The sequence below is a fragment of the Phaenicophaeus curvirostris genome, chromosome 5, assembly GCF_032191515.1.
Source record: "Phaenicophaeus curvirostris isolate KB17595 chromosome 5, BPBGC_Pcur_1.0, whole genome shotgun sequence".
Lineage (NCBI taxonomy): Eukaryota > Metazoa > Chordata > Aves > Cuculiformes > Cuculidae > Phaenicophaeus > Phaenicophaeus curvirostris.
Genome location: NC_091396.1, coordinates 26,197,049 through 26,213,937, shown reverse-complemented (window position 1 = coordinate 26,213,937; position 16,889 = coordinate 26,197,049). Strand labels below are relative to the sequence as shown.

General features: G+C 40.5%; 1 protein-coding gene across 1 annotated transcript in view; it reads right to left on the bottom strand.

Annotated features, from left to right (window-relative positions):
• Positions 1-1,799: 1,799 nt before the first annotated feature.
• SLC1A2 (solute carrier family 1 member 2) overlaps positions 1,800-16,889 on the bottom strand; it is an 89,149-nt gene continuing 74,059 nt past the window's right edge. The window contains exons 10-11 of the mRNA XM_069858073.1: positions 7,082-7,313; positions 1,800-3,609 (exon numbers count right to left, since the gene is read on the bottom strand). Coding sequence (XP_069714174.1) covers positions 3,550-3,609; positions 7,082-7,313 — 292 coding nt within the window. The 3' untranslated portion in view covers positions 1,800-3,549. The remainder of the gene's footprint in view (positions 3,610-7,081; positions 7,314-16,889) is intronic.

Below are 16,889 nucleotides of genomic sequence, written 5' to 3'. Positions count from 1 at the left end.
AAGTGGCTGATCCTTGGGTTATTTTCTGTTTATTTAGTTAAGTAGCAACCAGCCTCATATGGAATGAGCAAATCAAGAAAAGCAAGCCAAGAGTGAGCTACATTTTCCCAGAGAAATTGAAAGCTTTTTGATGGTTAAATACAGTGCTGTGCTGGAGTAACAGTAGATGAAATAATGGTTCAGGCTAAATGTAGAGGATTATGCAAATCTGACATTTATCCTTCTCCCATATTCACATTTAAATACATATATACCATCATAATTATCTTTTGAAATGTCCCTGAGTTACTGTATCTACAGAATTACTATTTTAAAATTTAGTCCTATTAAAAGACCTAAATTTATTCTCCCTTATGTCTGTGGGATTTCTTTAGCAACTCATTCCTTCCTCCCCTAGTCTCCATCTAAAGAAGCACTCTTCAAAGAACAATACATGCCAAGTGGATAACTGTATGCATATTCTAAGTGTTTCTCAATACATAATTTTGGGGAGCTGCCTAGTCACGTGGAGCTGGCACTCCTATTTGTTTCCAGCTACTAAACAGTTTCAAATGACAGCTAAAAGTATATGAATCAGTTTTCTAAACTACTTTCAAAGCAAGCAATTAGTGTGGCTGCTCCTAAGAAACTGCTCCAGTGAAAAGGATGGAAAGTCACCTGTTAATGGGCAAACAGTGACATGAAACAGCTCAAGAATTCTGGATATAAAGCAGAGTAAATACTGTGTGTTATTCTTGGATATAAAGGACATGAATCTGTCAGAGAAAGTCCAGAGGACAAAGATGATCAGAGGGCTGGAGAACATTGCATATGAGAGCAGGATAAAAGAGTTGGCCTTGTTTAGCCTAAAGAAGAGAAGGCTCCAGGGAGACCTTATAGCAGCCTTCCAGTACTTAAAGAGGGCCTATGGGAAAGCTGAGGAGGGGCTTTTCATCATGGACAAGGGATAATGGGTTTAAGTTGAAAGAGGATAGATTTAGATTAAATATTCAGAAGGAAGCTTGTGGTGTGAGGGTAGTGAGGCCCTAGAACAGGTTGCCCAGGGAAGCTGTGGATGTCCCCTCCCTGGAGATGTTCAAGGCCACGCTGGATGAGGCTTTGAGCAACCTGATCTAGTGAAAGGTGCCCCTGCCAGTGGCAGAGAAGGTGGAAATAGATGGTCTTTAAGGTCCCTTCCAATCCAAATCATTCTATGATTAAATGATTCTGTAAGTATCACCTGAGTCACAGAAAATTTCAGTTGATGTGAGCCAGCACTCTGAGTAAGGAACATTTTACATCCCAGGCACATTTCTGGTACATAACCCAAAGGTAAATAAAAAAAAAAAAAGTCTTCAAATACAAATTGGGAGAAGCACCAGTAAGTTATAGGTTAGATCTGGATTTTCTAACACCAGTGACTGAAGAAAAGACAACTTGCCTACCACTTCTCTGAATATCCTACAATTCCAGCCCTCACAAAAAAACCCCTTAAGATGCTTCAGGAAGCCTCTGGAAAAGGTCCCCACCCCTAATACACGTTAGAGACCTACAGAATTCATGGTGGTTCAATGCTTGTTAAATTATATTGGCTGTTTTGCTTAGGATTGTAGTCATGGCATGCAAGTGAGGACAAAAAAACAATGGCAAGAAATTTTCCATGACACCAAATGCTTACATGAGGGATACTCTGACAATAGATCTGATTTTGTACATCATTAATTGTGCAAGCAGCCTTCTTGCCAGTGGCTCGTGTTTGTGTGTGGTTTTTTGAGATATTTATATGAAAGCAGATGAGAAAAAGCAGATGAGAAAAAGCAGATGAGAAAAAGCAGATTATATTTATATTTTAGTAGCTTCTACAGAGCTAGATACTGCTCTACAGTTAGAGCATTTTCCTGTTTAAACCCATGACAGGTCTGAGCACAGACAATGAATGAATCGCCTGTTGACACTAATGCTTCAACTCTGATTTCTGCCATTTTTAAGTTCACCATATACTTACATTCTGGTTCATTCTGATAGCCTCTGAGAGCTTCCCCAAAAATTGTACAAAGTTTGTTGTGTGGGTAGTGCATACCAAGGCCACATGGCTCAGCTTTGCTACAGAACATTGCTAATAGTATAATGGCAGTCACCAGTGTCTTAAAATTGCTGAGTATTAAGCACCTTTAAAACAGTTCACAGGGTGATTACTGTGACTGTAATTTCTTTTAACAGGATGAGCCACCTATACTATGTTGAGAAAACAGCATCTTGTTAATTCAGATATCATACTCTAAGAAACATTTCTCTGACATTAGAGAGGTATATGAATTGTTACTCTGTAAAAGAGAGAGAGAGAGATTCAATGTATTGGTCTCAGTCTTGAAATTCTGGTTTATTCCTCATTCTGTCCAGGCCAAACTCTATTAGCATTGTATGGAATTTGGCTTAGCAATGAATTCAGGATTTAGCCATTCTCTGAAATATGATGTATACTTGCAAGATGGCTTTCACTTCATACCTAATGCTACTGATGATCACATTCAAAAACTCTCAGTTTCTTAGAGTAATGGATTCAGCATTTGTTTATAGCTCATTATCAAGTACCCAGTCATGACATCTATGATCAGTCTTAGTAGTACCTTACTTGAGTAGTCCTGTCTACATGAAGAATCTCTCTAACATCAGTGGAGCAAGATGAATAGTAAGGCGCTACCTACTTCAATTAAAAACAGCATAACTGAGCCCATGGTATTCTGTATTTTGTACATCAGTAATAGATTTAGTGAAGAAACCACCACCCCTGCAATAATACTGCCTTGTATTACATGATGCATTACGGTCACAAAATAGCACAGTCCTATTATAAAGTAGAGGCTGCACCTGCCCTGGGACAGATGATAAAAGCACATCACATACACATACAAATCTAAGGTCTTCCTTTCATGCTAGATATTAGTTGTACTGATATAACAGCATCCCAGATAATCTATTGGCTTCTGTACATTAATCTTGCCCCTGGATCTAAGTTAATTTTAAAGTACAACTAGGCACAAAAATACAATGCATGTTATTATGAAAACAAATAGAAATCTTTATGGGCATTTTCAAAATATATTTTAGCTATACTGTGCTAAATAGATCAGGTATGCCACAAGAGTCTTCAAAACCCTTGAAGGTTTATGTGGTGTTATATTTGTCTTGTATTTGTGACCCTGAGAACCTGTAGTGAACTGTACTGACACTTTGATCTTCCCATTTTGCAGCATTTACATTCTCTGTGTCTCAGATGAAAGCGGAGGCAGGTGAGAGCACACTGCACTGTATGGAGTATTCTCCATTTGCATCATCCAAACAGTAACACAAGGGAGACAGAAGGTTATGGATCATTGCTTGGCAAAGACACTACATTGACTCAATGAGATTTTTGCTAAGTTTCAGTTAAGAAATTAAGCAAGGAGAAACTGTAGATGTTAAACAGAAAAAAAGAGAAATCTTCTTTGACCATGATCTCTTTTGCCAGAAGATAGCTTCAAGCTTTATTAAGGATGGAGCTAGGAATCTCTTCCCTTAGTTTTCACGTTTCTAAGGCTCTTCTTCAACAGCACTGAAGTCTGCAGATTTGCCATTGGTTGCCAGTGTTACCTGCAAGTAATTATCATCAACAACCAATTTAAAGGCAAAGGCACTTTGACAAAATAGTAATGAGTTTTATATGGAAAATAATATTTATAGGAATTACATATACCATCTCTTATCTTATATGTAAATTGTGTCTTATTATATCTGTAAAATGTATTTATTCAGAATTCACAGCACTCTCAAATAGTTCATTTATATACTGACTGGAAAACATTAGCAGTAGAAAAGAAAATCCATATTCTCCTAGCCTCTGCTGTATTTTTTAATAAATGTTTCAGATTCTACTCCTTTCTATCTGCCATAGATTTCTCTGGATTATTTAAAAAAGAGAGATTACTCTTTCTTTTTTAACATAGAACGTAAAATGTTTTCAGTGGAATTTCTTAGCAAAGCAGGATAGCCGATGCCAGGACATAAAAATATGCAAGGTCAGAACAATCATAGTTGTGTTTCTATACAAACTCACCTACAATCATACTCCCTTTAAAGAAATGGAGGAAAAGATAAGTTGCAAAAGTGTTTTTCATTGTACCACAAGTTCTCACAATGTAGTGAAAGACTTTGACCAGTCAGAAAAAACTTCAGAGTAATGCTAAATTTGTCTCACATGAAGTACAGCAAAACACCACTCTTGCCTGTAAAGATAAACTCTAAAATTTTTAGGCTTTAAATATGGTAGAACTATAGTGACCTACCAACTCACAGTAAACAGTGGCCAATACATTCTACCCCAGAAATCACTATAAATAAACCCAAGTTTCAAGGAGGACAGCGCCAGCCAAATAACTTAAAATATTTAAAAAATGTAAAACAACAATTTAACTTTATAGAAGTGACCTAGATCTTTGTAACTGAGAGAGAACCTTTCATTTAATTCTAAATAGATGGCTCATTCTTTGCTAACTTACCTTGTAACTCAACATCCTCAGCTTCAAATGAATACTTAAAGATACAACTGAAATTCCCCATGCTGGAGAAACTGGATGCATGGAAGCATTGGAACATGGAAACATGACAAAATGCACTGATTTTTGAAACAAACTCAAGCTTTTTCTTAGATAATTGAAAGCAGGAAACATGCAAATACAGGAATGAACAGCTTATTCAGAAATGAATGACATAAAGTCATATGAAATATGATGATAAAAAGTACAAAAATTTCGTGCAATAACAACCACACTACCTTCACATAAAGGTAAACTACTTATTAAAAATACATACTGATGATGCAAAATTACAGATTTCTAGCATTATACATGGAATATATTACAGAAAATAAATAGAAAGCACATGCTAGTAGATTAGTTTTTCCAAATTCTGACCAGAGTCACAGTGAGCTTTCAACCCACCAGTGAATTTGACAGGATGGAGAGATATCTCTTCAAATTTAACTTCTTGCTGTTTTGAAGCCCCAGATTCTACATGCTGTTAGTTTTGCTACTTTACAATCTGGCAGCTGCAGGCCACTTCAACATGATCCAGATGCTTTCCAAATGTCCACATATATTCACAGTTTATAAATCAGACAGTGATATCACATAATTTTGGCAACTTGCAGACAGACACACAGAGAAGTGACCTGTCCAAAGTCAGCCTTGTGCTCAATCCAGTAAACGCTGGCTCTTTTAATGAGTTTAAAAGTGCAAAATGAGATTGCAAGCAGGGCAAATGCAAAACAATTTAAAAGGACAAATGCTCCTAGCTCATAAACCACTGATCCTAAATTTTCATTAAAGGGTGTGCTTAGGATGACATACCGCACCATTAATCCATGTTTCTGGGGTAAAATAATGCCTCAGTTGAGAGAAGTGAGGAGAGAAACCGAAGGAGACAAGAAAATGCAGCAAGTACTGCATGAACAGTTTAGTACCTTTTAGCTTGACTTGAAACCTTGTGCAAATCTGAGAGACTGGAAGGAGATCAAATTATCAGTATTCAGTTCCATGAACCGGCTAAAGACTGACATATGGCACCTGAATTTGTCTTAAATCCACTGGAATTAGGATAGTCTATTTCACTGAAAAACACTTCTCCCAGAGTTCCAAAAGAAGTTAACCAAAAAGTATATGTGCCTGCACATGCTTATTTAAATCTTCTATCAAATGAGAGCATTCTTTTCAGGGATTTTCTTTCTTCCTTCAAATTTTTATCTGTTCTGTGACCTTTCTTTTTTTTTGAGAAATATAAATCAATGACAATTTTTGAAATCTGTGTAAGCGTGTATTCTCTTTCCATTTAAAAATCTTTCCTTTATTTTTTCTCATGGTAGAAGAGTGGGTCAGAAGAGGAAGAAGAGAGCTATATCTGAACAAAATGTTTGCTTTAATTTAAAAAAAAATTTATTAAAAACTTTTAAGATTTGGGAAAAAAAATGAGGATAAGTTGGAAATTTTAACTTCACTGAATTTAGCATTATTTTTCCCCTGGAAATTCAGGTTTGGCCTGATATTATGTAGAAGTAACCATTAGAAAAAAAAATATATTCTAAAGAACTTTGCCAGCCAGTCTGGATACAGGTAAAAGTGACAGAATAGGACTCATATTTCCAATATAAATGGACTTAAGTGTAGGCATTCATAGTTAGATATTGGCTCAGTTGTGACAACTGGAAGATGCAAGAAAATCTGCTTGGATAAATTACTAAGGTAGGCTCACTGGAAAATTCACTGTGTCAAAGACAGTGTACAGGAGCAGATCACAGTATTGTTAAATAATAATAAAAAAACACTATGAATGAAAAGCTCCAGCTTGTTTCACTCTCTTTCTCCTCCTTTTCAAAAAAATCTGTCTTAAGATTGAGTGGTGGGTGCTCAGTAAACTTTTAACTAATAACCTCCCCAGCTGTTTTCTCATTCAACTGGTGGGATTTCTCAAGTTCACTTTGCTCTGACAGAAATATTATTACTATTAATAATCCATGTTAGTAACAGCAAGCATTAGACAAAGAATACGATGTTTGTGTCTTAATGAGTCAGGAACAATGACAGAACCAAAGCATAAGCATGCTGTATGTGTGCAGGAACATTCTGACACTAAAGTGCATTTAACATGTCCATCTCTGAACAGCATATCATGGAAAGCAGTCAGTAAATGACAACATCAGCATCTGAATTGCAGCTATCCTTCATTTGGGTTGGCAATTAAGTTCTCTGTTGCCATAGAAAATACAGTAAATGTCCATAGAAGGTGATGCCATATTCTCTGCATCTTGGCGTATTCCATAATACGCTGCATCTTGCCTTGTGATGTGTAAACAATGTACGTGATTTTTTCCCCTCAAGTGACAACTTTAAGAAGAATGAAAAGAAAGTCTTCCAAACTGCTCAAACTCATTCAAAATGTCTGGTATTCATGGACCTTGTCACATTGTTATTTGTAGAGCGATTTGAAAAATACATACAGGTTAAAAAACTAAGATAAAATAAAGCATGCAGGGTTATATACATGTCTCAATATCCATAAATGTAAAAGGTACCTTGCACTCATCTACTATGACTGAGTTGTGAGCTGCAAAAACACATTGGTTTGAGTTGTTTTCCCTGTGATTTTTCATGTCGTCATAGATTGATTGAGTCTTGGTCATTTCAATGTCTTCATGCCCTTTATGATGAGAATCAATGGTGTCAAGTTCTGCCTTGGAAAGGTGGTAGACAATGCCAGCACCAAAAGAATCTCCCACCACATTGACTGATGTTCTCATACGGTCCCTAGAAAAGAAGCAAAAGGCATAAACTGAATGGCACAAGAGGAAGAAAAAGTAGGGCATGGCAACCCTGTTAATATTTCAGTTACCACATTTATTTCAGAAAGTTTAAGCCATCTTTAGAAGAGAAAGATGAGAGCTTTGAGGTAAAATTGAAAAACCTTGCTTTCTCAGGGAACTTGTTCAGACATGGTAGATGTGTGAACTCCCACACTGCAGCTGCTCATGGATTTTGCCAAAGAACTTGTCCTAGAGACAGTCAAACTGCAGAGCTGAGACTAAGATCTCCATAGCAACTGCTTCTGGAGCTAGAGGTTCCAGTTTCAGGGTGCCAGGCTCACACAATTGTCCTTTGTTTAATCTGAATTTATCAGAGCACTAAACTTACGCAGCCAGAGAAAAGGATATTGGATCTAATTAAATGTTCTCATTTCTGGACGGATTAATAAACGGCTTCTTCCCCTATTCTCAGTGAGCAAATTGTGAGTTAAAAAATGCCTAAAATACCTCCATAAGGCTCAGGACATCAAAACTCCACTGCTGGCACCTCCTTTACAGATGGTCATCTGTTAACATGGCAGCATGCCCACTCACACTACCGTATGCCAGAGCGTGGCATATGAGCCAATAAAATATAGGTCATGGCCTACAAAATGATGAGCCTGAGCACATCCGTAACAACTACTCCTCAGAGGAGGGTGCCAACAAGTTCATATGCTTCATTACAAAGAAATGTTTATTGGCACTTCCTGGACAGGATGTCACTGGACAGACATGTCCCACCTTTCTCCTGTCTTGTTTTTACAGTGTGGCTCTGTCAGCAGTGAATTCAGGTTGTGGATTTTCCCTGATTTCAGATTCTACTGCAAATCTACTCAAAATTGTGCAAAAATGGGCGATAGTCTTACAGAGCATTGCTGGGCTATGAACTCCTGTTATCTTTCCTAGTACAGGTAGGCCTTGTTGCGCATGCAGAAATATTTTACAATCTAAATTGCCTAAATGTTTAAACTAAAATAATGTTCCAAAAATTCTTCTTATTGAGGGTTGCAGTTTACAGCTATTGCAACAACTTCGTCAAATAGGACAGAGAAATGATTACAGTGGTTCATTCTCAGACGTATGTACACAAAGACTCATTTACACAAAAATAGGCAGATTGAACAGAGAGGACATTTGCCAAGTGACATAAAAGCCAGCATGTAAGACTTCATTTCCCACTACAGCGGTTAATTTGCAAACATCTCTCCTAGTATTTCTGGTTCTAGATTTGGGAGATATCCCCTTTTCCTATGGAAAACTGAGGAAAAAAACTAACTATATAAATCTAGAACTGACAAACATTCTTTATACATGCCTGTTCATGGACACACAAATTTTAGAGCCCCTTTTAACATCTATGCTGTCAATAGCTGTAAATCTGCCTTTCCCAGCTGTGGAACTCTATTTTCTTTCAAGTTTCCCCTCTCCCACTCCACATTATCACGCTTACATATTTCGAGTTTGTAGTGTAGTATTTTAGTTGAAACAGTTCTTTTTTGTTGTTTTTCTTGTCAGAAGAATATTCAGAAGGAAAGACTAGGATGTCCCTGGAGTGCGTGGAAGACAACTTCCTTGCACAGCTGGTGAATGAACCAACAAGAGAGGGTGCCCTCCTGGACCTGCTGTTTGTGAACAGAGAAGGCCTTGTGGGGGATGTGGCAGTAGGTGGACGCCTAGGACAAAGTGATCATGAGATGATAGGGTTTTCTGTTCTAGGTGAAGTGAAGAGGGTGGTTAGTAGGACAGTAGCATTAAATTTCCAGAGGGCAGACTCTGGACTCTTCAGAAGGCTGGTTGGCAAAGTCTCACGGAAGACAGTACTTAAGGGCAAGGGAGCCCAAGAGTGCTGGGAGCTCTTCAAAAAGGAAATCCTAGCAGCTCAGGAGAAAGCCATCCCCATGTTCCGGGAGAAAAAACGGCAGGGGACAAAGCCAGCTTGCTTGAACAGAGAGATCTTGAGTGATATCAAGAAGAAGAGAAATGTTTATGGGCTCTGGAAGAGGGGACAGGCCTCTTGAGTGGACTACAGGAGGGAAGTGAGACTGTGTAGAGAAAGAATCAGAAGGGCTAAGGCTCAACTAGAAATCAGATTGGCAAAGTCTGTGAAAGATAACAAAAAAATCCTTCTATAAATATATAAATAATAAAAGGAGGACTAGGGAGACCATACAGTTCCTACTGGACACAGAAGGAACAACAGTGACAGGGGACGAGGAAAAGGCTGAGGTACTTAATGCCTTCTTTGCCTCAGTCTTTAATTGTAAGGAAAGTGGTTCCGTCTGTGTACAAACCCGGGAGCTAGAGGAGCAAAATGAGGCTCCCATGATCCAAGAGGAGGTGGTCAGAGCCTTGCTAGCCTGACTACACACCCACAAGTCTATGGGGCCGTATGGGATTCATCCAAGGGTCTTGAAGGAGCTGGGGGATGTGCTGGCCAAAGCCCTTTCTTTCCATCATCTTCCAACAGTCCTGGAAGACTGGGGAAGTTCCACTGGACTGGAGGCAGGCTGATGTTGTGCCCATCTCCAGGAAGGGTCACAGGGAGGATCCAGGGAACTACAGGCCTGTCAGTCTGACCTCAGTGCCAGGGAAAGTCATGGAACAGGTGATCTGGAGTGCTATCATGAAGCACATGCAAGAGAACTGGGTGATCAGGCCCAGTCAACACGGGTTCACAAAAGGCAGGTCTTGCCAAACTAACCTGATCGCCTCCTATGACAAAGTGACTTGGCTGTGGATGTGGTCTTCCTGGACTTCAGTAAAGCCTTTGACACAGTTTCTCACAGCATTCTGCCTCTGGCCTGGACAGGCGCACACCCTCCTGGGTGGAAAACTGGTTGGATGGCCGGGCCCAGAGAGTGGTGGTAAATGGTGTTAAATCCAGCTGGAGGCCAGTGACAAGTAGGGTTCCCCAGGGCTCAGTGCTGGGTCCAGCCCTGTTCAATGTCTTTATCAATGACCTGGATGAAGGCATCGAGTGCACCCTTAGCAAGTTTGCAGATGATACTAAGCTGGGTGGAAGTGTTGATCTGCTGGAAGGTAGGGAGGCTCTGCAAAGGGATCTGAACAGGCTGGACCGCTGGGCTGAGTCCAATGGCATGAGGTTTAACAAGGCCAAGTGCCGGGTCCTGCACTTGGGGCACAACAACCCTATGCAGTGCTACAGACTAGGAGAAGTCTGTCTAGAAAGCTGCCTGGAGGAGAGGGACCTGGGTGTGTTGGTTGACAGCCGACTGAACATGAGCCAGCAGTGTGCCCAGGCGGCCAAGAAGGCCAATGGCATCTTGGCTTGTATCAGAAACGGTGTGGCCAGCAGGTCCAGGGAGGTTATTCTCCCTCTGTACTTGGCACTGGTGAGACCGCTCCTTGAATACTGTGTTCAGTTCTGGGCCCCTCACCACAAGAAGGATGTTGAGGCTCTGGAATGCGTCCAGAGAAGAGCAACAAAGCTGGTGAAAGGGCTGGAGAACAGGTCTTACAAGGAGCGGCTGAGAGAGCTGGGGTTGTTTAGCCTGGAGAAGAGGAGGCTGAGGGGAGACCTCATTGCGCTCTATAACTACCTGAAAGGAGGTTGTAGAGAGGAGGGTGCTGGCCTCTTCTCCCAAGTGCCAGGGGACAGGACAAGAGAGAATGGCCTCAAGCTCCTCCAGGGGAGGTTTAGGCTGGACATTAGGAAAAAATTCTTCACAGAAAGGGTCATTTGGAACTGGAACAGGCTACCCAGGGAGGTGGTTGAGTCACCTTCCCTGGAGGTGTTTAAGGCATGGGTGGATGAGGTGCTAAGGGGCATGGTTTAGTGTTTGATAGGAATGGTTGGACTCGATGATCCGGTGGGTCTCTTCCAACCTGGTTATTCTATGATTCTATGATTCTAAGAAAACCTTCCAATAATACCCCCAAAGAACAACCGTGCCAACAAGCCACAGGAGGAAAACATCTTCCAGTTATGCTTCTCACAAAGGAGATGCTTTATGCAGTTCTCATCTTAAGCCTGTGAAGAGTGTTTTAAACCTGGTCAGAGTGGCAGAATAAGAAAATATGACTTTCTGAATGTAATATTTAATTAAGACCGACAAATATACTGAACCTGGCAATGTAGCTCCACAAAAAGAAAACTTGCATTATATATTTGTATGAGTGGTATTAAATTCTGAAAGGATACACTAACACCAGACAATGGAGGGATAATATAGGATGCCAAAACACAATGCAGAGCAAATAAGCAAATACATAAATATATTTGAGGCACAACTTAAATTCTGAAAGGGTCATTTAAGGAGATGCTCCATCCCATATGCATGTACTATTAGCCAAGAGATTCAGCAATATAAACTGTACACTGCTACAAAACATGCTGCACTGTATGAACCAAAATAAGCAATGAAATTCCTTACAACAGAAAGGACAAAGTCTCAAATGTCAGGATTCAACAGCAAAGTGCCTCTCATCTCTTCTAGGCCAAAGAACACACTAAGAACAAAGATGACTGTAATTACTCTTCTGTTAAATACAACAAAGCAATTGCTTCCAGCTATGTTGGACTGATGTAAACAAAATCAGTACAGGAAGGTTGCAGTCAAGTAAATTACTTGCCCCAACACAGCTACTACTGCATTGTCCATAACTGCTTCTGAGAGGAGTAATGGGACTGAAAGTCAAATTTCTCCTTAAAAAACCAACTCAACATCTTGAATTAGCAAGAATAGGCTTTGGAATAATTGGGAAGTAGTTCTTTAAATCATGATAAGGATTGATGCCTAATTTCCTCAAATGGGCATAAATCAGAATAACCAGAAGCTTAGCAATATAGATCACAGGAATGGAAACGAGAACTGAAATAACCCCCCCTTGTTATTAATGTCACAGGATCTAAATAGCATTCTAGTATGCAAAAAAGATACTCCTGCTCCCTGAAAGCTTGAAAATCCAGTACATCAAACTTACTAGATCTAGAGAGATTACAATCTTAGCATCCTTGCTAAGTCAAAGACCAGGTGACATGTTTAACCTGCCTTACCTCTTTGTCATTATAGGAAAGAGCTCCTGTTATCACAGTTTAATTCAATTTTTTATAAGGCCCTGTTCATAACATCCAGATGTCAACTGGGTCTGAATATTCTAAATCTAAATCTAAGCTAAGGAATAGATTCAGAACTTAAGTAATCTTTTTCTGAGTTACTAAATGAAGGTTTAAATACCAGATCAGCCATCTATGTCCGTTTTCTCTAGTTCCTCTTTCTTCACTGCAAAATACTTCTGGGTTTGTGCCATGATATTTGCTAAGCTTGACAGTCGCATAAAATCATAGGATAGTTTGGATTGGAAGGGACCTTCATCTAGTTCCACCCCCACTGCCATGGGCAGGGACATCCCACTAGGTCAGGGTTCCCAAGGCTCCATCCAACCAGGCCTTAAACACCTCCAGGAACGGGGCATCCACAACTTCCCTGGGCAACCTGTTCCAGTGTCTCACCACTCTCATCGTGAAGAAATTCTTCACAATGTCTAGTCAAAATCTGCACTTCTCCAGTTTATACCTATTCCCCCTCATCCTATCACTACAAGCCTTTATGAATAGTCCCTCTCCAGCTTTCTTGTAGGCTCTCTTCAGGTAGTGGAATGTCTCTATAAGACCCCCTAGGAGCCTTCTCTTCTCCAGGCTGAACAAGCCCAACTCTCTCAGCCTGTCCTTGTATGGAAGGTGCTCCAGCCCTCAGATCACCTTTGTAGCCCTTCTCTGGACCCATTCCAACAGTTCCATATCCTTCTTATATTGAGGATTCCAGAACTGGGCACAATACTCCAGGTGAGGTCTCACAAGAGAGGAATAGAGGGGCAGAATCCCCTCCCTTAACCTGCTGGCCATGCTTCTTTTGATGCAGCCCAGGATACAGCTGGCATTTTGGGCTGTGAGCACAAACTGCCAGCTCATATTGTGCTTCTCATCGACCAGCACACCCAAGTCCTTCTCTGCAGGGCAGCTCTCAATCATGTCATCCCCCATCATGTACTGAAAATGGGGATTGCCCCAAGCCAGGTGTAGGACCTTACACTTGGCCTTGCTGAACCTCATGAGGTTCTCACAGGCCCTCTTCTCCAGCTTGTCCAGGTCCCTCTCAATGACATCCCGTCCTTCCAGTGTGGCAATGACACCACTCAGCTTTGTGTCATCTGCAAACTTGCTGAGTGTGCACTCAATCTCACTGTCAATATCATTGATGAAGATATTAAACAGCATCAATCCCAGTACAGACCCCAGAGGACCCCACTTGTCATGGATCTCCATCTAGACTTCAAGCCATTGAGCACTACTCTTTGAATACGACCCTCCAACCAGTTTCATACCACCGTACCGTTGACCCATCAAATCCATAACTCTCCAGTTTAGAGAGAAGGATGTTTTGGGGGACCATTTCAAAAGCTTTACATAAGTCCAGATAGATCACATCCATCGATTCACCTGTGTCCACTGCTGCGGTCACCCCATCATAGAAAGCCACTAAGTTGACCATACAGGATTTGCCCCGGTGAAGCCATGCTGGCTGTCATTAATCACCTTCATGTCCTCCATGTGCCTTAGCATAGCTTCTAGGAGAATCCGTTCCATGATCTTCCCAGGCACAAAAGTGAGGCTGTCAGGTCGCTAGTTCCCAGGGTCATCTCTTCTACCCTTTTTAAAAGTGGGCACAATGTTAACCTTCTTCCAGTGACCAGGGATGTCTCCTGATTGCCATGACTTTTCAAATATCATGGAGAGTGGCTTGGCAACCACATCTGCCAATTCCCTCAGGACTCTGGGATACATTTCATCAGGCCCCATAGACTTGTAAATGTTCAGGTTCCTTAGGTGGTCGCGAACCTGATCCTCCTCTATAGTGGGAGGGGGTTTATCCCCCTGGTCACCATCTTGCCATCCCATGACCCAGGAGGGATGAAGAGAGCAGCTGTCAGTGAAGACAGAGGCAAAAAATTTGTTGAGTACCTCAGCCTTCTCTTTGTCTGTTGATACGAGGTCACCATTCCCAACCACCAGTGGGGATACGTTCTCTTTGACCTTCCTCTTTTGATTGACATTCTTGTAGAAGCCTTTCATGTTAGTCTTTACTTCCCTTGCTAAGTTTAGCTCCAGCTGCGCCTTTACCTTCCTGACTTCCTCCCTACATGTCCGGGCAGCATCCCTGAGCACATCCCAGGTTACCTGTCCCTGCTTGCACTGCCTATGCAGTTCCTTCTTCTTCTTCAGTTTAACCAGCAGGTCTTGACTCAGCTGCACTGATCTCTTCCCTTCCCTGCGTGATTTTCTACCTACAGGGATTGAGTACACTTGTGCTTTATGGAAAGCGTCCTTGAGTATTTTCCAGCTGTTTCACTCTCTTGTCTCAGAGGATCATGCCCCAAGGGACCAGGCCAAGTAATTCCGTGAAGAGATGGAAGTCTACTTTCCTGAAATTTAGTGTCCTGACTATACTCTTCACCTGTCCCATACACCTCTGGACCTTGAACTCCACCAGTGCATGACCACTGCAGCCCAGGCTGCCTCCAATCATAATATCACTGATGAGTTTGCTTGTATTGGTGACCGTAAGTAGCCACTACCTGTGAAGTAGCCACTTCTGGGTAGAGCAAAAGAAGCCGGTTTTATTCCAGCTGTTGACATATAATTACTGTCATATTAAATGTCAGTGCTGTGTGTGCTTAGCTATAAACTGAGAAACTATGAAAGTTGTGAAATCTTGGGAAACTTGCCTGATGAAAAAGCTCACAATGTGTACGTATGTGTGGGAGGAAGAAACGTTGAGCAAACTAACCTCTAGATATTGGAGAGGCTTGACAAGATATTGATACAGAAACTTTTTACCTCCAGTCTGAAGGAGAATGCCAAGTTTAAGGACAATCAAGAGTCAGCTTTGTGTTACACCATGACCCAATCATGCAAAAATGTTTTTGGTAAGACTACAGTTTCAGTTGATAGTGCTATTTTTAAATCAATCGATGTTCTGGAATTTTCTTTCATCAGAAATATTGGCAAACTCATAGAGTAGGAAATTTTTTAAAAGCTTTCATTATCTGGATTTGAAATGTTATGAAAGAGCTATTCCACCATAGTTGGTTACATTTACATACTGGTTCTAGAAAAGTGGCTGGAATTTAAATATTTGGTTTTTAGATATTTTATTAATTTTCTCTTCTCTGTTCTCTTAGAAATACTGCTGTAATGTTATTTGATGATCTAAAGAAATGGAAGAAGACAATGTTGTAAGTAAAGAAAATATCTTTTTATAATCTTTTGTTTCAGACATTCTTTAGTTCTGTTTTGTGTGCCCAAAAGCTTGCTCAAAAGTTGGCTTGTGTGCTTTTTCTTAACATCAGCAATGTCAGCAGCATTGTTTTCCATTTCCCATTAGATTATAGAGTTACTGCAACACAACTACTGGAAGATGGAAATTAAAGCTATTAGCTGTTGACATATGTTAATTAGCAACAACACTTCCACCAACACTATTTGCTGTTGACGTATGTTAATTAGCACACTTTCACCAACGAACTAGGTCATAACTTCACAGCACTAGTGCATGACACAGCTTTTAATCTCTTTGTTTACCTCTTTTCCCTTTTCTCTCTACCTTTCAATTCTGAATCTTGCTGCAATTGCACCAATAATTGTTAGGCCAGAAGGATCCAAACCCAACAGTTTGTGCTGGAACTTTCTTTTGCCAGGCATTTATTTTTGAAAGATACCTTGAAATATTTCTCTCAGAAGTACTATACTTCCATTCATTGATGTTACAGCTCCACAGTATAGATGTTTCTATTTCCTAAGTAGGATTGGATGAGCCAGCAGCAACAATGCTGCTGAAACCAACCCTGAAACGCAAAACCTGATAGTGGGTCAGAACAGCAGTTGGGTAGATTTACAGCTCTGAGGTTTGCTAGTGTAGGCAAGGCTTTTCAGTCCACAAGAATATTTTTAAATTACATTTCCCTAAACAAACATACAAAAAACCCCAAACCACAAGCTCCTTTTGCACATCCTCCTAGCAGAGGCAGAAATCTACCTGTTTGCTGTACTTTGAGAGCCAGCAAAAACATACATTTGGAATGAGTATGCATCTTGCTTTTGCTCTCCTCCTCCCAGCTGCAGATTCTTATGCTGCTTTCCTGTTTCCAAACATGACCTCATAAATATACTAAACCCACAGAATATCACAGTTTTTCCCTACACCAGCTGCACTGACTGCTGAACTCTGCCTCATTTCACCATCCTGAGTCACAATATCATAATACTCAGTTTTATATAAAATATGTAAGCAATCTTTTCCCTTGTCTTCCAAAGCTATGCATTCCTCTTTCATTTCTTCCTGTAGCAGAAATCAGAGCTGCATGCTATTCTTCACAACTCTTAGTGATAAGACAGGTAGTATCAGACTATAGCAGTAGCTCAAAATTACTTATCAGAGGACTGACCAAGTTCTTGAATTCTTCTCAAAAAGCCAAAAGATAATGACAGAAAATTAACTTTCTATTTTAGCTTCACATT